The sequence below is a fragment of the Heterodontus francisci genome, chromosome 3, assembly GCF_036365525.1.
Source record: "Heterodontus francisci isolate sHetFra1 chromosome 3, sHetFra1.hap1, whole genome shotgun sequence".
In the NCBI taxonomy this organism is placed as follows: Eukaryota; Metazoa; Chordata; class Chondrichthyes; order Heterodontiformes; family Heterodontidae; genus Heterodontus; species Heterodontus francisci.
In genome coordinates this window covers 135,326,378-135,350,504 of record NC_090373.1, presented here as the reverse complement: position 1 = coordinate 135,350,504, position 24,127 = coordinate 135,326,378, and the positions used below count along the sequence as shown (strand labels likewise).

General features: G+C 42.1%; 1 protein-coding gene across 2 annotated transcripts in view; it reads left to right on the top strand.

Annotated features, from left to right (window-relative positions):
• Positions 1 to 23,614, top strand: part of armc1l (armadillo repeat containing 1, like) — a 45,197-nt gene extending 21,583 nt beyond the window's left edge. The window contains exons 4-7 of one of the 2 annotated variants that reach the window (XM_068018790.1): positions 5,483 to 5,675; positions 7,577 to 7,693; positions 16,182 to 16,256; positions 23,202 to 23,614. In XM_068018790.1, coding sequence (XP_067874891.1) covers positions 5,483 to 5,675; positions 7,577 to 7,693; positions 16,182 to 16,256; positions 23,202 to 23,393 — 577 coding nt within the window. In that variant the 3' untranslated portion in view covers positions 23,394 to 23,614. The remainder of the gene's footprint in view (positions 1 to 5,482; positions 5,676 to 7,576; positions 7,694 to 16,181; positions 16,257 to 23,201) is intronic. The other variant, XM_068018796.1, reaches the window with a different exon arrangement.
• Positions 23,615 to 24,127: the final 513 nt, after the last annotated feature.

Here is a 24,127-nt window from a genome sequence, read left to right as displayed (position 1 = left end):
TTCTCGACTTTCCCCACTGTATCTACCCTGTCTAGTCCTGTTAGAATTTTATAGGTTTCGATGAGATTCCCCCTCACTCTTCTGAACTCCAGTGACTATAATCCTAACCGACTCAATCTCTCCTCATATGTCAGTCCCGCCATCCCAGGAATCAGTCTGGTAAACCTTAGCTGCACATCCTTCCTCAGATAAGGAGACCAAAACTGCACACAATATTCCAGGTGTGGCCTCACCAAGGCCCTGTATAATTGCAGCAAGACAACCCTGCTCCTGTACTTGAATCTTCTCACTGTGAAGGCCAACATACCATTTGCCCTTTTTACCACCTGTTGCACCAGCATGCTTACATTCAGCGACTTGGTGTACGAGAACACCCAGGTCTCACTGCATATTCCCCTCTCTCAGTTTAAAGCCGGTCAGATAATAATCTGCCTTCCTGTTTTTGCTACCAAAGTGAATAACCTCATATTTATCCACATTATACTGCATCTGCCATGCATTAGCCCACTCACTAACTTGTCCAAATCACCCTGAAGCCTCTCTGCATCCTCCTCACAACTCACCCTCCCACCCAGTTTTGTGTAATCTGCAAATTTGGAGATATTACATTTAGTTCCCTCATCTAAATCATTCATGTATATTGTGAAAAGCTGGGATCCTAGCACAGATCCCTGCGGTACCCCACTAGTCACTGCCTGCCATTCGGAAAAAGACCCATTTATCCCTACTCTTTGTTTCCTGTCCGCCAACCAATTTTCTATCCATCGCAATACACTACCCCCAATCCCATGCGCTTTAATTTTACATGCTAATCTCTTATGTCGGACTTTGTCGAAAGCTTTCTGAAAGTCCAAATAAACCACATCCACTGGCTCCCCCTCATCAACTCTACTAGTTACATCCTCGAAGAATTCTAGTAGATTTGTCAAGCATGATTTTCCTTTCGGAAATCCAAGCTGACTCTGCCCGATTCTACCACTGTTCTCTAAGTGTTCTGCTATAAAATCTTTGAAAATGGACTCTAGAATTTTCCCCACTACCGACATCAGGCTGACTGGTCTATAATTCCCTGCTTTTTCTCTACCTCCCTTTTTAAATAGTGGGGTTACATTAGCTACCCTCCAATCTGTAGGAACTGTTCCAGAGTCTATAGAATCTTGGAAGATGACCACCAATGCATCTACTATTTATAGGGCCACTTCCTTAAGTACTCTGGGATGCATACCATCAGGCCCTGGGGATTTATCGGCCTTCAATCCCATCAATTTCCCCAACACCATTTCTCTACTAATACTGATTTCCTTCAGTTCCTCCCTCTCACTAAGCCCTGTGTTCCCCAACATTTCTGCTATGATATTTGTGTCCTCCTTTGTGAAGACAGAACCAAAGTATGCATTTAATTGGTCAACCACTTCTTTGTTCCCCATAATAAATTCCCCTGTTTCTGACTGTAAGGGACCTACATTTGTCTTCACCAATCTTTTTCTCTTCACATACCTATAGAAACTTTTACAGTCAGTTTTTATGTTCCCTGCAAGCTTGCTTTCATACTCTATTTTCCCCTTCTTAATCAATCCCTTGGTCCTCCTTTGCTGAATTCTAAACTGCTCCCAATCCTCAGGTCTGTTGTTTTTCCAGGCAAATTTATATGCCTCTTCCTTGGATCTAATGCTATCTCTAATTTCCCTTGTAAGCCATGGTTTGGCTACCTTTCTCGTTTTACTTTTGCGCCAGACAGGTATAAACAATTATTGCAGTTCATCCATGCGCTCTTTAAATGTTTGCCATTGCCTATCCACCGTTATCCTTTTAAGTAACGTTTCCCAATCCGTCATGACCAACTCGCGCCTCATACCTTTGTAGTTTCCTTTACTAAGATTCAGGACCCTAGTCTCAGAATCAACTACATCACTCTCCATCTTGATGAAGAATTCTATCATATTATGGACGCTCGTCCCCAACGGGTCTCGCACCACTTGATTGTCAATTGTTCCTCTCTCATTACACAATGCCCAGTCCAGGATGGCCTGTTCTCTAGTTGGTTCCTCAACGTATTGGTCCAGAAAACCATCCCGTATACACTCCAAGAATTCCTCCTCTACGGTATTGTGACTAATTTGATTTGCCCCAATCTATATGCAGATTAAAATCACCCATAATTACAGATGTTCCTTTATCACATGCATCTCTAATTTCCTGTTTAATGTCATTCCCAACATCACCACTACAGTTTGGGGGTCTATATACAACCCCCATTAACGTTTTTTGCCCCTCGGTGTTTCTCAACTCTACCCATACAGATTCCACATCGTCAGAGCTAACTTGCTGATGTTCAATATTCAGTATATTCACACCTAATCTGTACTAATGCTTTGTCTTTCAACACACCATTAACATATTGTTTGCCTTTGCTCCGTGACCTTTTGGTCAGCTATGTGGCCTGGTCCAATCTGCACCTTCTCCTTTGTTATCTCTTGCCCAACCCCCACCTCACTTGTTTATAATCTGTGACTTTTCTAATATTTGTCAGTTCCGAAGAAGGGTCACTGACCCGAAACGTTAACTCTGCTTCTCTTTCCACAGATGCTGCCAGACCTGCTGAGTGAATCCAGCATTTCTTGTTTTCGTCAGAGCTAATATCTTTCTTCGCTATTGCGTTAAATGCCTCTTTAACCAGCAATGCGACTCCACAGCCTTTTGTTTTTTGTCTGTCCTTCCTAAATACTGAATATCCCTGGATGTTCATTTCCCATCCCTGGTCACCTTGCAGCCATGTCTCCGTCATCCCGACTCTATCATACTGTTTACATCTATTTGTGCGATTAATTCATCCACTTTATTGCAAATGCTCCGCGCGTTAAGGCACAAAGCCTTAAGGCTTGTCTTTTTAACATTACTTATCCCCTTCCCATTATTTTTCACTGTGGCCTTTTTGATTCTGGCCCTTGATTTCTCTGCCTATCACTTTTCTTATTCCCCTTACTGCCTTTTGTTCTTGTCTTTGATCCCCCCCTCCTCTGACTCTTTGCAAAGGTTCCCATCCCCCTGCCATTTTAGTTTAAACCCTCCCCAACCACTCTAGCAAATACTCCCCTAGGACATCAGTCCCGGTCCTGCCCAGGTGTAACCCATCCCGTTTGTACTGGTCCCACGTCCCCCAGAACAGGTCCCAATGTCCCAGGGATCTAAAACCCTCCCCCTCACACCATCTCTTCAGCCACGTATTCATCCAATATATCCTGCTAGTTCTACTCTGACTAGCATGTGGCACTGGTACTAATCCTGAGATCACTACCTTTGAGGTCCTACTTTTCAACTTACTTCCTAGCTCCCTATATTCAGCTTTTAGGACATCATCCGCCATTTCTGCCACCTCCAGCGTGATGCCACTACTAAACGCATCTTCCCCTCCCTTCCCTTGTCAGCATTCCGAAGGGATCATTCCCTCCGCAACACCCTGGTCCACTCCTCCATTACCCCCACCACCTCATCCCCTTCCCATGGCACCTTCCCCTGTAATACCTGCCCATTTACCTCCTCTCTCCTCACTATCCCAGACCCCAAACACTCCTTTCAGGTGAAGCATCGATTTACTTGTACTTCTTTCAATGTAGTATACTGTATTCGCTGCTCACAATGTAGTCTCCTCTACTTTGGGGAGACCAAACGCAGACTGGGTGACCGCTTTGCGGAACACCTCCGCTCAGTCTGAAAGCATGACCCCGAGCTTTCGGTTGCTGGCCATTTCAACACTCCCCCCTGCTCTCATGCTCACATCTCTGTCCTGGGAATGCTGCAGTGTTCCAGTGAACATCAACGCAAGCTCAAGGAACAGCATCTCATTTACTGATTAGGCACGCTACTGCCTTCCGGACTGAACATTGAGTTCAATAATTTCAGAGCATGACGGGCGTCCCATTTTACTTTTATTTTTAGTTATTTTTTCCTTGTTCTTTTTTATTTTTTTGTGCTTGCTTTATTTTAGTTTGTTCAGTTTGTTTCTACTGTGCCTACCCACTGTTTTTTTCATGTTTGTGCTTCTGGCTGTTAAGTTTTCATTCCATTAACACCCTATCTGTACTCATGCTTTGTCTTTCAGCACACCATTAACATATTGTTTGCCTTTGCTCCATGACCTTCTGGTCAGCTATTCTGTGACCTTGTCCTATCAACACCTTCTCTTTTGTTATCTCTTGCCCAACCCCCGCTTTACTTGCTTAAAATCTTTTACATTTCTAATATTTGCCAGTTCTGAAGAAGGGTCACTGACCTGAAACGTTAACTCTGCTTCTCTCTCCACAGATGCTGCCAGACCTGCTGAGTATTTCCAGCGTTTCTAGTTTTTATCTCAGTTTAATGAACCAGCCTAAATTATCTGTTCATGACCCAGAGTAGGACTTGAACCCCCCACCTCTAACCTGAGCCTTGATCATTTGTTAAAAGTTCCAGAATTACTGCAAAATCCAATATATAAATCCTTCTCTCACAGCTCCAGCAACCCGGGTTCAATTCTGGGTACTGCCTGTGTGGAGTTTGCAAGTTCTCCCTGTGTCTGCGTGGGTTTTCTCCGGGTGCTCCGGTTTCCTCCCACAAGCCAAAAGACTTGCAGGTTGGTAGGTAAATTGGCCATTATAAATTGCCACTAGTATAGGTAGGTGGTAGGGAAATATAGTGACAGGTGGGGATGTGGTAGGAATATGGGATTAGTGTAGGATTAGTATGTATGGGTGGTTGATGGTCGGCACAGACTTGGTGGGCTGAAGGGCCTGTTTCAGTGCTGTATCTCTAAACTAAACTTTTGTTCCTGGCAAGGTCAAAGAGGTGATTGTTCTGAAGAATCAGTGGAATAAGGATAAACACAAAGAAGCTGAAATGAAAAAATGCAGAAGGTTTTAATTATATGTTGGTTTAATTTTGTGATGTGTGTGTGTGTGTGCGCGCACGCATATGTCTATAGGTCTGGCTGTTAAGATTATAGAAAGATACTGAGCATTGACCAGGATTGACAGGATTGATATTTAGAAGTGTTATTTCCTGACCTTTGATGCTGTCAAAGAATGGCTGAGTGTGCTGCGTTGTCTTTACAATACTTCTTTATGTCTGTCTTTGAGATTTTTTTTCTCTCTTGCTCTACTCTTTGGTCTTCATTTCACACATCATCCATCACTAAGAATATGAACAGGTGTGTTCCATTACAACTTTAAAACTAGCTGATAGGAGATGTGTGAGAGAAAACATTTTTTCCCATTTCTCTTCCTAAGAAAGCATGTGGGCTCTGACTTTTCATCTTCCCCTCTGAGAAAACATCTGGCCTATGTTGATGGCACTCCATGGCAGTGTTGTTGGGATCAATATGGGTGGTTAACCGCCATTGTATTCGTGCTGGTTTTCATTCCTGAAAATCTAGAACAAGCTATTTTTTATTTTGTAAAAGATATTTGTGAAAAAGCGATGCTTAAATAATTGTCCATTTTTGCAACAGGGATCACACATCAGAAGACATCAGCGTTTTAGCAACTGAAATTTATGAACTGTTGAAAAAGCCTGTGCAGACTGCCAAAGTGAGAATAAATAATTCTAGCAGCACAAAAAATGTGCAGGCTCAGTTCTTCATTAACAGCACAAACAAGAAAGCAAAAACAATCACGCTACAAATAGAGGGACTACATAACATGGTGGGTAAGAATTAATTGAATTATCAATCCTTCCAACAATACTGAAATTTAAATGAAGGGTTTGGGCAAAATGTGCAAATCTCACCCAAATATATTTGTTTTCTTTCTGTCAATTTTGTCCTCATCCCTGAAGATACTGACTTGGTTTCACAGGTGCCAGTTACCCACTAGTATCTCACCTAAGTCATGATTCATATAGGAGCGTCCAATGACATAAGTGGACAGGATATTCGACTACAGGGAACATCACATCCAAACTTGAACCTGATCTTCCCTCGTATCCATCCAGCAGAAGTCGCTAGATAGTGACCAAGAGCAATTTTCTTCCCCGCTAAAGAGGATAATTGGAACATTCCCTCTGCAACCCTCACTGATGGCCATGAACTGTGGTTCAATTAATCTGGGTCATCAGGAAAGCTGAACTGAATATAATCTGATTCAATTATAGGAGTTTTCTGCAGACCCTGGGACATAATATATAATAAAATAAACTAACAAATCTTGTGGATTTTTAGATTGCTGATTTAAAATGTGATCTTGTGGGTTTTCACCTTAATATATTGGCAATTAATAATTTGGTCTTTTAGATAAACATTTTAAAGAGATTTAAACTAGAAGGCAATATTAAATGGTGTGCAAAACCTGTTTGGCTGCATGTAGATACAAATGTTTTTTTTAAGTACACAGAGGTGTTGTAGATTGTTTGGAGAAGTTTATGAAGGAAGATTCCAGAGCTTGTGTTCACTGGGAGAGAATGACAACTCTCCCTCGGTGGTCGCACTCTTGCCATGTAGTCAGAAGACTGTAGATCCAAGTTCCACTACAGAGACTCGAATGTAATCTAGACTGGCACTTTTATCCAGAACCGAGGGAGTGCTGTACTATCTGAGGTGCCTCATCTGCCTTTCAGGTGAATTAAAAAGATCCCATAGTACTATTCAAAGAGAAGCGGGCAGTTCTTTTGGTGTCTTAGCCAATATTTAATCTGGGACCTGGCTGGCAAATTTGCTGCTGCATTTTTTACTTTACTGCAGTTACTACACTTTAAAAGAACTTCATTGCCTAGAAAGCTCTTCAGGACATCTTGAGGTCATTAAAAAGTGATGCATAAATGCAAGTTCTTTGACTTACAGGGTTTTCTATATTTAAAAAAATAACTAAATGTTATCGGTAATTTTTCAACTTCCTGGTTCGAGCAGAGAGCCTTGCGAACCTGAAATACAGATCATAAATTCAGGTGTGCATGATTTTCTGACCATCAAAATTAGTGATCAGAAAATCAAACGTACTAAAAAGAAATAGACATGTTCATATCACTAAATAAATATACAACTGGGCCAAAATGGCAATCAACAATTTTTTAACTTTGTTCCCTCTCCCCATGTGAAAGTAAAGTGAATATGGTTCACACCGATAAAAGTTAAAAGACACACTGGCCATATATATATTCTTGGTAGATTATTTGGTGGTAGAGGCGATATTCTAGGAGTAGTCTCCCTGTGAGAGACCACATTACAATGTGTAGAATCACTGAAACAAATGGAGCAAACAGTCAGCCTAATGGCATTCTTAACACTAGCCACCAGTAACAGAGGAACAGTATTCTGGCTTCTGTTTCTTCTCAAACTTCAGATTTTAAAATTTATAAAAATGTGTATCACTAGTGAAAATAAGTAATAGGTTGTTTATTGGCATGAACTGGAATACTCTGGTGACTCAGTAGAAGTGGAAATTGCTGTCAGTTTCTGTGCCTAAATAATTATTAAATTCAGAGGCTGGGATTCCCACAAGTGATACTACTGTTCAATAATTCATTGCATCTCATATCTAATATTATTTTGTGGTGGGGCAATGAAGAAAATATTGTGAAGGTTGTAACCATTGTTTCTAATATTATGCAGCATAACCGAAGTATCTGTGAAGAAGCTTTATTAAAAGTTAATGGTGTCATTAGCTTTACATTTCAAATGGCTCTTCAGCGTTGTGTTATCAGAATGTATTCTGATCTTAAAACTGAGGTGAGCACTTTAAGAACCTTCTATGTGATACTGCATTTCAATCTGTGATTGGACATGTAATGCTAATATCTCTATTGATGACCAGTACCCATGTATGGAAACAGTAACTACAGAAAATTCTTTGCTCAGGTGCAACCAAGTACATATAGTACAACCAGAGGTTGGTGGGGGTCTGGAACTCACTGCCTGAAAGAGTGGCAGAGGCAGAATCCCTCATTGCATTTAAAAAATACTTGGATATGCCCTTGAAGTGGTGTAACCTGCAGGGCTATGGACCAAGAGCTGGACAGTGAAATTGGGCTGGTAGTCCTTTTTCAGCTGGGAGACAAAGTGGGTTTAATGGCCTCCTTCAGTGCTGTAAATTTTGGAGTCATAGAGTCATTACGACACAAGTACGCCATTTGACCCAGCTCTCCGTACAGCAATCCAGTTAGTCCCATTCCCCTGTACTATCCCCGTAGCCCTGCAAGTTTATTTCCTTCAACTGCCCATTGAATTTCCTTTTGAAATCATTCATCATCTCCACTTCCACCACCTTCATAGTCAGCGAGTTTGAGGTCATTACCACTGGCAGCATAAAAAAGCTCCTCCTCATATCACCCATGTATCTCTTGCCCGAAACTTAAATCTGTGTCCCCCAGTCCTTGTACCATCATCTAATGGGAACGGCTTTTCTTTGTCTACCTTATCTAAACCTGCCATAATCTTGTAAGTTAGTTTGTGTAATCGCTTCTCGTAATTTAACCGTTTGAGTCCAGGCATCATTCTGGTAAACTTACTCTGCACTCCCTCCAAGGCCAATATATCCTTCCTGCTGACAGTACTTTAGGTGTGGTCTAACCAGGGCTTTGTATAGCTGAAGCATGACTTCTATTCCCTTGTTTTGTAGTCCTCTAGCTATTAAGGCCAGCATTCCATTAGCCTTTTTGATCATTTTCTGTACCTGTTTATGACATTTTAATGATCTGTGTACATGGACCTCCACTGTTTTTAGTTTTTCATCATTTAGAAAGTACTCTGTCCTATCCTTTTTAGGTCTAAAGAGACTGAACTCACATTTGCCTACACTGAAATCTATTTGCCACAGTTTTGCTCATTCACTTAATCTGATCTCTTTGTAATTTTTGCTTCCATGTACACTGCTTACAATGCCACCTATCTTTGTGTAACCAGCAAATTTTGATATGTGGCTTCTTATTTCATCATAAAGTCATTAATAAATACAGCGAATAGTTGAGCCCCCAACACAGATCCTTGTGGGTCACCACGAAACCCATCCTGCAATTAGAGTATCTGCCTATTATTCCTATTCTTTGTTTCCTGCCACTTAACTAATTTCATAACCAGGTCAATAATTTGCCTTCAACTTTAGCGAACAGTCATATATGAAGGACTTTATCAAATGTCTTATGGAAGTCCATATAAATAACATCCATAGACATTCCGTGTCCACTACTTAGGAAAGTAGGACTTAGGAGCAGGAGTAGGCCATTCGGCCCTCTGAGCCTGCTCTGCCATTCAATAAGATCATGGCTGATCTAGTTGTAGTCTCAACTCCACTTTCCTGTCTGCCGCCCATAACCCTTGACTTCCTTGTCTATCTAAAATCTACCTAACTCGGCCTTGAATAAATTCAATGATCCAGCCTCCACTACTTTCTAGGGAAAAGAATTCCACAGACCGAAGACCCTCAGAAAAAAAATGTCTCCTTATCTCAATCTTAAAAGTGAGACCTCTTATTCTTAAACTGTGTCCCCCTTGTTCTAGTCTTCCCCACAAAAGGAAAATCTTCCTGGTATCCACTCTTGTCAAGTCCCCTCAGGATTTTTTTTTTAGTTTAGTTTAGAGATACAGCACTGAAACAGGCCCTTCGGCCCACCGAGTCTGTGCCGACCATCAACCACCCATTTATACTAATCCTACACTAATCCCATATTCCTATCACATCCCCACCTGTCCCTATATAGTTCCCTACCACCTACCTATACTAGGGGCAATTTATAATGGCCAATTAACCTATCAACCTGCAAGTCTTTGGCATGTGGGAGGAAACCGGAGCACCCGGAGAAAACCCACGCAGACACAGGGAGAACTTGCAAACTCCACACAGGCAGTACCCAGAATTGAACCCGGGTCGCTGGAGCTGTGAGGCTGCGGTGCTAACCACTGCGCCACCGTGCCGCCCTACTTACTTGTTATCTCTGTACAGATCTAATTCCAGTACTAATCTAAGTACAGCACATCTACAGGTTCCCCTTTATCCACATCAAGTGCTGGAAATACTCAGCAGGTCTGGCAGCATATGTGGAGAGAGAAGCAGAGTTAACGTTTCAGGTCTGTGACCTTTCATCAGAGTTCTCCACAGATGCTGCCAGACCTGCTGAGTATTCCGAGAACTTTCTGTTTTTATTTCAGATTTCCAGCATCTGCGGTATTTTGCTTTTATTCCCCTTTATCCACCTTGCTTGTTACTTCCTTGAAGAACTCTAATAAATTAGTCGAACATGATTTCCCTTTCACAAAACCATGTTGACTCTGTCTGATCCCATTATGATTTTCTAAGTATCCTGCTATAACCTCCTTAATAATGGATTCTAGTAATTTCCTCATGACAGATGTTAGGCTAACTGGCCTATAGTTTCCTGCTTTCTGTCTCCTTCCTTTCTTGAATAAAGGTGTTACATTTACTATTCTCCAATCCGCTGGGACCCTTCCAGAATATAAGGAACTTTGGAATTCAGTCACTTCTTCAAAAAATTCAATCAGATTAGTGAAGCATATCCTACCCTTTACAAATTGATGCTGACTCTCTGATCAGCTAAAAAATTTCAAGGTGTTCAGTCAACCTATCTTTAATTATAGACTTAGCAATTTCCCGACAACAGATAGGAACATAGGAAATAGGAGCAAGAGTAGGCCATCTGGCCCCTCGATCCTGCTCCACCATTCAATCAGATCATGGCTGATCTACCTCAATGCCATATTCAAGCACTATCCCCATGTCCCTTGATATCTTTAATATCTACAAATCTATCAATCTCTGTCTCAATGACTGAGCTTCTACAGCCCTCTGGGGTAGAGAATTCCAAAGATTCACCACTCTCTGAGTGAAGAAATTCCTCCTCATCTGAGTCCTAACTAGCCTATCCCTTATTCTGAGACTGTGTCCCCTGGTTCTGGACTCCCCCAACCAGGGGAAACATACTTCCTGCATCAACCCTGTCGAGCCCTTTAAGAATTTTGTATGCTTCAATGAAATCACCTCTCATTCTTCTAAACTCTAGAGAATACAGGCACAGTCTTCTCAGTCTGCTCTCATAGGAAAATCCCACCATCCCAGGGATCAGTCTGGTGAACCTTCGTTGAACTCCCTCTTTGGCAAGTATTTTCTTCCTTAGATAAGGAGACCAAAACTGTGCACAATACTCCAGGTGCGGTTTCACCAAGGCTCTGTACAATTCCAGCAAGACTTCTTTACTACTGTACTCAAATCCTCTTACAATAAAGGCCAACATACCATTTGCCTTGCTAATTGCTTGCTGCACCTGCATGTTAGCTTTCAATGACTTATGAACAAGGACACCCAGATCCCTTTGGACATCCCATCCACAAACATTCACTCACTCCACCACTGACGCACAGTGGCAGCAGTGTGTACTATCTACAAGATGCACTGCAGCAATGCATCAAGGCTCCTTAGACAGCACCTTCCAAACCCGCGACCTCTACCACAAGGGCAGCAGATGCATGGGAACACCACCATCTGCAAGATTCCCTCCAAGCAACACGCCATCCTGACTTGGAATTATATCTCCGTTCCTTCACTGTTGCTGGGTCAAAATCCTAGAACTCCCTTCCAACCAGCATTGTGGGCGTACCTACTCCACATGGACTGCAACAGTTCAAGAAGGTGGCTCACCACCACCTTCTCAAGGGCAATTAGGGATGGGCAGTAAATGCTGTCCTAGCCAGCGACGCCCACATCCCTTGAATGAATAAAGAAAACATCAATGCTTCCCAATCTCTCACCATTTAAGAAGTGCTCTGCATTTCTGTTTTTCCTACCAATGTGGACAACTTCACATTTTTCCACATTATATTCCATCTACCATGTTCCTGCCCACTCACTTAGCCTGACTAAATCCCCTTGAAGTCTCTTTGCATCCTCCTTATAACTCACATTCCCACCTAGTTTTGTGTCATCAGCAAACTTGGAAATATTACATTTGGTCTCCACATCCAAATCATTTATATAGATTGTGAATAGCTGGGGCCCAAGCACTGATCCTTGCAGTACCCCACTGGTCACAGCCTGCCAACCTGAGAATGACCCGTTTATTCCTCCTCGCTGTTTTCTGTCCGTTAACCAATTCTCAATCCCGGCCAGTATATTACCCCCAATTCCATGTGCTCTAATTTTTCTTACTAACCTCTTGTGTGGGACCTTTTCGAAAGCCTTCTGAAAATCTAAATACACCACATCCATTGATTCCCCCTTATCTATTCTGTTAGTTACATCCTCAAAAAACTCTAACAGGTTTGCCAAACATGATTTCCCTTTCATAAATCTATGTTGACTCTGCCCAATCCTACCATTATTTTCTAAGGGTCCAGTTAGATGTTAGGCTAACTGGTCTATAATTCCCTGGTTTCCGTCTGTCACCTTGCTTAAATAGCAGTGTCATGCACAATTTTCCAATCTAAAGTATTTGTCCCTGAATTGAGAGAACTTTGGAAGATTATAGTTAGGGCATCTGCAATGTTGTCGTCTATTTCCGTTAAACCCTGGAGAGAAAACATCTGATTCTGGGAATTTGTCACTCTTTAGCATGCAAAAGCATGTAGAGTCGGGGACAATTAGCGGAATATTTAGTTAGCTGGCTGAAAGACAGCACAGAGTAGGAGTAAAAGATAGTTATTCGGAGTGGCAGAAGGTAGGAGGTGGGATCCCAAAAGGATCAGTGCTGAGGCCACTTTTGTTCATAATTTATATTAATGATTTAGACTTTGAAATCAAAAATGCAATTTTTAGATTTGTGGACAACGCCAAATTGAGAGGTATAGTCAACGCAGAGGAGGACTGCATTAATTACAAGTCATTAATAAACTTCAAGAATGGGCATATAATTGGCAAATGAATTTCAACATTGATAAGTGTCTTGGTAAGAAAAATAAGGAGATCACAAATTACTTGGAAAATGAGACTCTAAATGGAGTAGAGGACTAAAGTGATCTGGGCGAACAAATGCACAAAACTAAAAGTTGTGATGTAGGTCAGTAAGGCCATAACAAAGGCAAACCAACCACAAGGGTTTATTTCTAGAGGGATAGAATTGAAAGTAGAGAAGTCATACTATATTGAACCTTGGTTAGACCACACTTGGAGTACTGTGTGCAGTTCTGGTCACCATAGTCTAAAAAGGGTATAGAGGCACATGAGAGGGTGCACAAAAGATTTACAAGAATAATACCAGAACTGCGAGGTTTTAAAGAGAAAGCTAATAGAATTCTTTAAAATTGAATGGTTTTGATTGATTTAGGCACAGAGAGTGTGTTTCCATTTGTGGGGAAGAGCAATACCAGAGGCCATCAATATAAGATAGTCACCAAGAAATCAAATAGAGAATTCAGAAGAAACTTGTTTATCCAGAGAGTGTTGAGAATGTGGAACTTGCTACCACATGGAGTAGTTGATGTGAATAGTATAGGTGCAATGAAAGGGAAGCTAGATAAGCATCTGAGTAGGGGAATAGAGAGTTAGGCTGATAGAGTTAGATGAGGAAAGATGGGAGGAGGTTCGAATGGAGCATAAACGCTGGCACAGACTGTTTGAGCCAAATGGCCTGCTTCTGTGCTGTATATTCTATGTAATTATATGTTGTGATATCACCAATATCCACCATATATTCCGTGATCATCTTGTGTGGTTAACGTTTACTGGGATGCATTTGTTAATCAAAGGAGTCTGGTAGCACATTTCTATCACCTGATCAGTATTGTATAGTGTGTAATTTATAATTGAAGTTAATGAAAAGGAAAATCGGGTGGGATGTATAATGAATGGCTAATGTGCTACCCCCATTTTGTGTTTGTACTGACGTTGAGTTTCATCATCCCAACCACACCACCCCCCCCACTCCATTCCTCGCCACTCCCAGTGAACAGTTTAGTGTATATTTTGCAGTGTGTTTTACTTTACTGCATTGGTGCAATACCATGTTAAGAATATCCTGTTTATGGGAATTCTTTTAAAACAGCCCTTTCTAAATTCAATGTGCATACTGTTTTTGTTATAAGGATGTCTATGGCTGTCTTATAGTGATATAACAAATTAATAATTGCATAGATTGCACTTGTGGCAAACAACCATTCCTCTGCAAAGTATTCATGATTACATATGGAACAAAAAATTATAAGCAGGTTTAACACATCAGTTTAAGCTTAAATACGGAGTTTCCAGTCACATGACTGTTCAGCTTTTTGTTTGGAATTGATGTATTTATTCTACTACAATCTGTTTAATATGGAAACTGACATCAGTTTCCGCCACATTCACATTTGAAGTCTCCACAATTTGTTCTTTGGCTGTATTTAGGATATAGGCAGGTATAGAAAAGATTTTTTATTAAATAGCCTTAATCTCTTTTCCTGTGCAGTGTATTACACCCTCTAATAGCATCTAGCGGTTGCCCTGGCTGAGATCATCTGACTCAACGCAGACAAGATTTAAAACCTTGTTTATACAACTTAAATTGTTATGGTATTTTTTAAAAAACGAAGAATTTCTTCAGCTGAAAAGCTACAACTACAATTTGCAATTATACAATGCCTTTAATGTAGTAAAGCATCCTAATGCACTTCGCAGCGACAATTTTCAAACAATTTGACATCCAAGCACATAAGAAATACTAGGACAGGTGACCAAAAGCTTGGTTAAAGAGATAGGTTTTAAGGAGCGGAGAGAAGTAGAGATGGAGGAGTTTCAGAGGGAATTCCAGAGTTTAGGGCCTATTCGGCTAAAGGAACACAATTGCCAATGGTGGAGCAAAGAGAATCGGGGATGCGCAGAGATCTCGGAGGATTTTTGGGGCTGGAGAAGGTTACAGAGATAGGAAGGAATGAGGACATGGAGTATTTAAAAAAGAATAAAAAGCAAGGATGAGAATTTTAAAATCAGTGTTGCTAGAAAGGGAATCATTGTATGTCAGTGAGCATTGGTGATATGTGAATGGGATTTAGTGTGAGTTGGAATTTGGGAAGCAGAGATTTGGATAAGCAAGTTTAGAGGTATAAGGTGGGGGGCCGACCAGGAGAGCATTGGAATAGTCGAGTCTAGAGAAAATCAAGGCATGAATGGGGGGATTCAGAAGCAGATTAACTGAGACGGGGCAGAAATGGGCAATATTACAGAGGTGGTAGTGGGCATTCTTGGTGATGGAGAGGATATGTAGTTGGAAGGTCAGTTTGGGGAAAATTTAAAAACCTACCACAATCACATAGGATATCATTTGTGACTTTGAGGGCTGTTTCAGTGCTGTGACAGGGATGGAAATCTGATTGGAGGGTTTCAAACATGGAGTTGCAGGAAGAATGGGCAGTGATTTGGGAAGCAACAACACGTTCCAGGACTTGAAAGAAAAGGGAGTTTGGAGATGGACGGTAATTTGCTAGGACAGGGGTCAAGGATGGGTGATAACTTGCATTTATATTGTGCCCTTAATGCAGTAAAACATCCCAAGGTGCTTCACAGGAATGTAATCAAACAACATTTTGAAGAGGAGAGGGCAGTTAACATCAGCGAGGAAGGGAATTTGCGTGGTTCGCAGTTTGGGAATAGGGTTGAGGGAGCAGGAGCTGGGTCTTGTGGACAAATTAATGTGAATCGAAACCATTCAGAAAGAATAGCTATTTGGGGAACATAGAATTAAGGAATAGGATGTCAGGAAACTTGACTAGGTTTCATGGCAAATTGAAGCTTTAAAAAAAATCGGCTTATGCTGAAGCATGCAGTGTTTCTTCAGCTATCTCTGTCAGGTCAATGCCATCAGGAGTCAAACTATTTAAGTTATTTTACAACTGTTTGAGGACAGGAGGCAGGCAGAGGCAATGTGCTTTGCACTGAAAAGATATAAATGGAGCAGTCTAAACAGGAGTTGGTGCCTCTGCAATCCAAGGCCTACATTCCAAATGAATAAGGCACTCAACATAAACAACAGTGCTGTGTTGTTTGAACACAATTTTTAATTTATATTTTGAATAAAATATTGCAATCTTATGAATACTTAATGCCCATGAACTAACATAGCAGGTTTGTGATAATGGCATTCTGTTTGTTATGAAAAATATTGTTTTAGATTAAATGTCCTTGTGAGTAGCTTGTTTTTGTTACATATCAGGCAAAACATTTTCATAAACTCCAAAATGAAGCTGAAATTATGCTTTTTCACAACTAAACTGAATTTTTTCTGATGTTTTTATTTAACCTCAGTCCCTCGCTTCAGCTATTGCAGCTACAAAAATACTACAAGCTCATCAAGTTGTGAAAAATGAGAGTGGAGAAGAGGTAGGATGAGTATAAATTTAGGAAAAAATATTGTCTTGGTTACCTTTGAAGATATTTGTTTCCCGCATCAATAACAATGCCGCATGTTTTTGAGGAGATGCTACTTACCATGGAAGGGGAGTCATCAATGCCAAATCTGAATGTCTACACTTGAGTTTTATGATACAAACCTTGTCATCTTAAAATTAAGTGAATATGGAAGACCGTGCGAGATGGGGAAATCAGCGTGGTGCTTAATGAAAATTGCATCACTGATCATTTACCTAAGATACATATATCAGTATAGAATCACAGAAGTGTTACAGCGCTGAGGAGGCCATTCGGCTTGTCATGCCTGCACTGGCTCTCCAAAAGAGCAGTATACCTAGTGCCTTCTCTCCTGCCTTCTCCCCGTAGCCCTGTACATTCTTCCTTTTCATATAACAACTCATTTCCCTTTTGTATGCCTCGATTGAACCTGCCTTCACCACACTGTCAGGTAGTGCAGTCCAGATCCTAACCACTCGCTGCTTAAAAATTCTTCTTCCTCATATCACCATTGCTTCTTTTGCCAATTACCTTAAGTCTATGCCCACTTGTTCTTGATCCTTCCATCAATGGGAACAGTTTCTCCCTATCTGTCCAGACCCCTCATGATTTTGAATACCTCTATCAAATCTCCTCTCAACCTTCTCTTCTCCAAGGAAAACAGTCCCAACTTCTCCAATCTATCCACGTAACTGAAGTTCCTCATCTCTGGAACCATTCTCGTTAATCTTTTCTTCACTCTAATGCCTTCACAGCTTTTCTAAAGTGGGGCATCCAGAACTGGACATACTACTCCAGTTGAGGCCGAACCTGTGTTTTATACAAGTTTAACATAACTTCCTTGTTTTTGTATTCTATGCCCCTATTAATGAAGCCTAAGATGCTGTATGCTCTATTAACCACTCTCTCAACCTGTCCTGCCACCTTCAATGATATATATGCACATATACACCCAGGTCCCTCTGCTCCTGCACCCCCTTTAAAATTGCACCCTTTATTTTATATTGTCTCTCTGCATTTTTCCTACCAATATGAATCATTTCACAATTCTCTGAAATAAATTTAATCTGCCACTCATCTGCCCATTCCACCAAACTGTCTATGTCCTTTTGAAGTGTTGCACTATCCTCCTCACAGTTCACGGTATTTTCCAAATTTCGTATCGTCTGCATATTTTGAAATTGTGCCCTGTATACCAAGATCTAGGTCATTAATATATATCAAGAACAGCAAGGGTCCCGCATTATCATTTCTAGAAGATTCCCCACCACCGAGGTTAAACTGACTGGCCTGTAATTGCTGGGCTTATCTTCACACCCTTGTTTGAACAAGGGTGTAACATTTGCAATTCTCTAGTCCTCTGAATCTAAGGAAGACTGGAAAATTAAGGCCAGTGCCTCTGCAATTTCCACTCTGACTTCCCTCAGTATCCTTGGATGCATCTCATCCGGTCCTGGTGCCTTATCAACATTAAATACAGCTAGCCTATCCAATACCTCCTTCTTATCAATTTTAGAATTACCTCTTCTTTCACCATGAACTGCGCAGCACCTTCTTCCTTGGTAAAGACTGGTGCGAAGTATTCATTTAATGCCTCAGCCATGCCCCCGCCTCCATGCGTAAATCCCTTTTTTGGTCCCTCATCGGCCCCACTCCTCCTTTTACCAACCTTTTACTATTAATATGCATGTAGAAGATGTTTGGATTACCTTTTATGTTAGCTGCTAGTCTCTTTTCATACTCTCCCTTTGCTTCTCTTATTTGCTTTTCAACTTCCACTTTGAACCTTCTATATTCAGCCAGGTTCTCAGTTGTGTTATCCACCTGACATCTGTCATAAGCATAAGCACACTTTTCTTCTTCATCTTAATCTCTATCTTGTCTTCCAGGGAGCTCTGGATGTGTTTCCCTTACCTTTCCCCTTTGTGGGAATATACCTTGACTGTGCCCAAATTATCTCTTCTTTAAAGGCAGCCCATTGTTCAGTTACCGTTTTGCCTGCCAACTTTTGATTCCAATTTACCTGGGTCAGATCCATTCTTACCCTATTGAAATAAAAGCAAAATACTGCGGATGCTGGAAATCTGAAACAAAAACAAGAAATGCTGGATTCACTCAGCAGGTCTGGCAGCATCTGTGGAAAGAGAAGCAGAGTTAACGTTTCGGGTCAGTGACCCTTCTTCGGAACCCAGTTCCGAAGAAGGGTCACTGACCCGAAACGTTAACTCTGCTTCTCTTTCCACAGATGCTGCCAGACCTGCTGAGTGAATCCAGCATTTCTTGTTTTTGTTTCTTACCCTATTGAAGTTGGCTTTCCCCCAGTTACTTATTCTTACTCTGGATTATTCCTTGTCCTTTTCCATAGCCAACCTAAACTTTATGATCACTGTCCCCTAATTGTTCCCTACTGACACTTGATCCACTGGCCCACCTCCCAGGTCTAGCAGTGCCTCCTTTCTCATTGGACTGGAAACAAACTGCTGTGGAAAATTCTCCTGACCACATTCTGGGAACTCCTGCCCCTCTCTGCCCTTTACACTACTACAAGCTCAGTCTATATTCAGATAATTAAAGTCCCCCATTATAACCATACTATAACTCCTGCACCTCTCTGTAATTTCCTTGCAAATTTGCCCCTCCACAACTTTCCGGCCAATTGTGGCCTATAGGCTACACCGAGCAATGTAAATGCACCTTTTTTGTTCCTCAGCTATAGCCAAATAGATTCTGCCCTTGACCCCTCTGGGACATGCTCTCTCTTCAGCACTGCAATGATCTCCTTCATCAAAACTGCCCCCTTCCTCTTTCCTTCCTTTCCTGAACACCCTTTATCCAGGAATATTTAGCACCCAGTCCTGCCCTACTTTGAGCCAGGTTTCTGTTATCGCCACAAGATCAATCTTTCACATTGTTTTAGAACAGTACAGCACAGTACAGGCCCTTTGGCCCACGATGTTATGCCGAACCTTTAACTACTCTAAGATCAAACTAACTACCTACCCTTCATTCTACTATCATCCATGTACCTATCCAAGAGTCGCTTAAATGCCCCTAATGTATCTGCTTCTACTACCACCGCTGGCAGTGCATTCCACGCACCCACCACTCTGTGTAAAGAACCTACCTCTGACATCTCCCCGAAACCTTCCTCCAATCACCTTAAAATTATGCCCCCTGGTGATAGCCCTTTCCACCCTGGGAAAAAGTCTCTGGCTATCCACTCTATCTATGCCTCTCATCATCTTGTACCCCTCTATCAAGTCACCTCTCATCCTTCTTCGCTCCAAAGAGAAAAGCCCTAGCTCCCTCAATCTTTCTTGGTAGGACATGCCCTCCAGTCCAGGCAGCATCCTGGTAAATCTCCACTGCACCCTCTCTAAAGCTTCCACATCCTTCCTATAATGAGGCGACCAGAACTGAACACAATATTCCAAGTGTGGTCGAACTAGGGCCTTATAGAGCTGCAGCATAACCTTGCGGCTCTTAAACTCAATCCCCGTTAATGAAAGCCAACACACCATACGCCTTCTTAACAACCCTATCAACATGGGTGGCAACTTTGAGAGATCTATGGACATGGACCCCAAGATCCCTCTGTTCCTCCACACTACCAAGAGTCCTGTCTTTAAGCCCGTATTCTGCATTCAAATTCGACCTTCCAAAATGAATCACTTCACACTTTTCCAGATTGAACTCCATCTGCCACTTCTCAGCCCAGCTCTGCATCCTGCCAATGTCCCATTGCAACCTACAACAGCCTTCCACACTATCCACAACTCCAGCAACCTTCGTGTCATCGGCAAACTTGCTAACCCAGCCTTCCACTTCCTTATCCAAGTCATTTATAAAAATCACAAGGAGCAGAGGTCCCAGAACAGATCCTTGTGGAACACTAAAATAAAAGCAAAATACTGCGGATGCTGGAAATCTGAAACAAAAACAAGAAATGCTGGAATCACTCAGCAGGTCTGGCAGCATCTGTGGAAAGAGAAGCAGAGTTAACGTTTCGGGTCACTGACCCTTCTTCGGAACCGAAGAAGGGTCACTGACCCGATACGTTAACTCTGCTTCTCTTTCCACAGATGCTGCCAGACCTGCTGAGTGATTCCAGCATTTCTTGTTTTTGTGTCCTTGTGGAACACCACTGGTCACCGAGCTCCATGCTGAATACTTTCCATCTACTACCACCCTCTGACTTCTATGGGCCAGCCAATTTTGTATCCAGACAGCCAACTTTCCCTGAATCCCATGCCTCCTTACTTTCGGAATGAGCCTACCATGAGGAACCTTATCAAATGCCTTGCTAAAATCCATATACACCACATCCACTGCTCTTCGTTCATCAATGTGTTCTGCACCTGCAGCTCACCAACCTTATTTGCCACACTCCACACATTCACATACATGCACAGTAACCCTAATTTAGACTTTATTACTTGCTCTCTTACTACGACCCCACCTAACTTTACTATTTCATACTCTAGCGCAATCCATCTCTCCTAATTCTCTGTGCACCATGGTGTTCCTCTCTTATATTATTTCCTGGTTCCCACACCCCTGACAAGTTAGTTTAAAACCTCCCCAATAGCACTAGCAAATCACCCCACAAGGAAATTTGACCCACCTCTGTTCAGATGCAACCCGTCCGGCCTGTACAGGTCCCATTAGTTCCAGAACTGGTCCCAATGTCCCAGGAATATAAAGCCCTCCCTCCTGCACCATCTTTCCAGCCAAGCATTCATCTGCTCTATCCTCCTGTTTCTATACTCACATGTGCGTGGTATCAGGAGTAATCCAGAGATTACTACTTTTGAGGTCCTGCTCCCTAACCTCTGACTTCAGGACCACATCCCTCTTTTTACATATGTCATTGGTACCACTGTGGACCACGACCACTGGCTGGTCACCCTCCCACTCAGGGTGTCTGCAGCCATTCAGTGACACCCTTGACCCTGGCACGAGGGAGGTGACACACCATCCTGGATTCACATCTGCAGTCACAGAAACACCTTTCTATTCACCTATCATTATTGCTCTTCCAGTCTTCTTTGTGCCCCCCCTGTGCTGAGCTAGCTGTGGGGCCATGAACTTGCCTCTGGCTGCACTCCCCAGATGAATCACCACTTTCCTCAGTAGTCAGAACTGTATATTAGTTGAAGTGAAATGCACTCATGAGACTACCTGCCTGGCAGTCACCCATTCCCTCTCTCCCTGCATACTCTTAAACTGTAGGGTGACCACATCTATAAACATACTATCCACAAAGCTCTTAACCTCACGGATGTGCTGCAGTGATGCCAGCTGTTGCTGAAGTGCCACAACCCTGAGCTCCAACTGCTGCAGCTAACAACACTTCCTGCACATATGGTTCCCACATAGCACAGGATGTTCACTCCAAGGGCTGGATTTTATGCACCCGCTGCCAGGAGCGGCAGCAGGTGAAAAATATGGCAGCGGCCCATAATAATATGCCGGTCGGGTCGCACCCCCCAATCACGTGGAGGGGGGGCAGGTTCTCCAACACCGGCAATGGCATCAGCTGCATGTGTGCAGATGCTGGTGCCATTTTTAAAGCCCAGCCCACTGAATAAAATTTTTAAAGTTATACCTCTTCCCCCCCACTGTACTGATTAAATATCTCCTTCCCCCTTCCCACCATCCCCTACACTAATTATGTAAATTTGTCCCCATTCCTCCCCCCCATCCCCCCACACTAAAATCTTAAGTTCCCCATTTCCCCACCGCTGCGGCGTCTGCTTTCCCCAGATGGGAAAGTGAAGGTGGCTGAATATCCGGCCGCCGCTCAGAAGATCACTGCCCAACAGTAAGATTGGAGTCAATTTTATTTAAATTATACATTCTGCTAATTTGAATATTTTAATCCGGGTCTTGTTGCCAGGCGGCAAGGGTGCCGCCACGGAGCCTCACCGCCGGCAGGAAGATCGGGCCTGGACCTCCCGGCATCGGGCTCCATGGCAGGCCGCTGCCGGAATGATCTTCCGCGCAGCCCCCCACCCCCCAACACCACGGAGCCCGACATCGGCAGCTTTGTAAAATCCCGGCCCAGAGGTCAGAGCAGCCCTGCCATTCCTCTATTAGATAATAAACCTTGCTACTACTAATAAATACCTGAGTTGAGAGAGGAGACGGAAAAAATAAGAAAAATACTGACCAACCATTCAATTAACTGCTTCCCAGTGCTGTCGCACTTGATTTTCTATAGAACTATAGGTCAGTCAGCTCTGAACCCACACTATCTGGCTCTTTTCTAGTCCGCCACTTTGGCTCTGCTCCCTCACTGGCCCGCTGTTTTCTAATCTACCTCTCTAGCTTCATGCTCACCTAATTAATGCTTCTGGGCTTCAGCTCTCTCGTCTCACTGCTGGTCTCCAGCTCCCTTTCTCCATTTTTTGTGAAAGGTCAGAGCAGCACCTCCTCCATCACTGCACCGAATTCCCATGCTTACCAAATTCCCAGGCTCTCATGGTCTTGAGCTGCACTCAGTTACGAGTTGCTACCTTCATACCTGCTTACTTTGTGCACTTATTTATACTAGCTGTATGTATTTATACCACCTGTATTTATACTAGCTGAAATTCTACAGAGCTGAGCCATGCACTGCTGGCTAGAGAAACCAGTTCTAACTAGCTACCTAATTAATTAAACTGCCTCTCCAGCAGGGAGCTTATCCCTAAGACTAAAAGAAACTTGAGTGCATTGTAATTAAATGCTAAATGCAAACGTGACTAGCTTTTAGAAAGAGACTAACCCTTAAAATTCCCATACTTACCAAATTCCCAACCTCTTCCTCCGTCTCGAGCTGCACTTAGTCACAAGCTGCTACCTTCGACCCTGCTAAAGATTGAATTATTAGGTTTAATGTTTGGTAAATATTTAACTGTAATCTTTGTTTTACAGGCTATGGTTCCTCTTAGCACTGATACTGCAAAAGTAGAGCAAAATTTGAATTTGCCTGATTATCTTCCTGAAGACGAAAGCCCAGAAAAAGAGCACGATGAAGCTATCTCACAAACTGGTGCAAAGAGAAACATGAATGGAACTTGGCTAAATGCAGCTGCAAACTTTCTAACCAAAACTTTCTATTGGTAATGAGTGTCGTAAAATAAGTCTTATAGTTAGAAAGTGTTTGGCTTATGTAGGCACTACTGGTGATACATGGTCACAAATTAAACATGAAAACTAGCCAAATATTTAAGTTCATTGGACGATACTTGCCTGTTTTATTTTTTTATTTGAATTCAAACTGGTTTGGCATGTCTACTGAATTTATTCCCTGTATTCCTATTGTAACCAATTCTATTGGTTTTCTAAAAAAGGTTGGTAATATTTCTTGATTAATGTTACAGGAAGAGTACTGTTGAACTGTTCACTATTGATTACAAAGTTTTAAAAATAACAAAACCAATGTTTCAGAATTAAAGTCAAATTAGAGTTTACATTCCAAAATGGAATTCAAACTATACACATTTAAACATTCCAGTCCCTTCTTCCTGAATGGCAGGCTTGATGGAATATGGCCTATTCCTATTTCTTATGTTCTTAAGTCTGGTATGAACTAATTCTCTGAATATCATTCAACACCTAATAAATGTCTTCCCATAATCCCTCTGCTGTACATTAGGTCTCAATATGAACTTACATTAATGCTTTGAGGTAGCAGATGCTCAGAAAAGTATGCAAAATTAAGCTTCACGACAGAGATAGCCAACATGATTTTGAAGGTTACGCACTGTTCAAAATAAATAATGATTATCTACCTTGTGGAGTTTTTGACATTCTTCGAATGGTACCATTTTTCACACACCATAGGAACTTGTTCAATC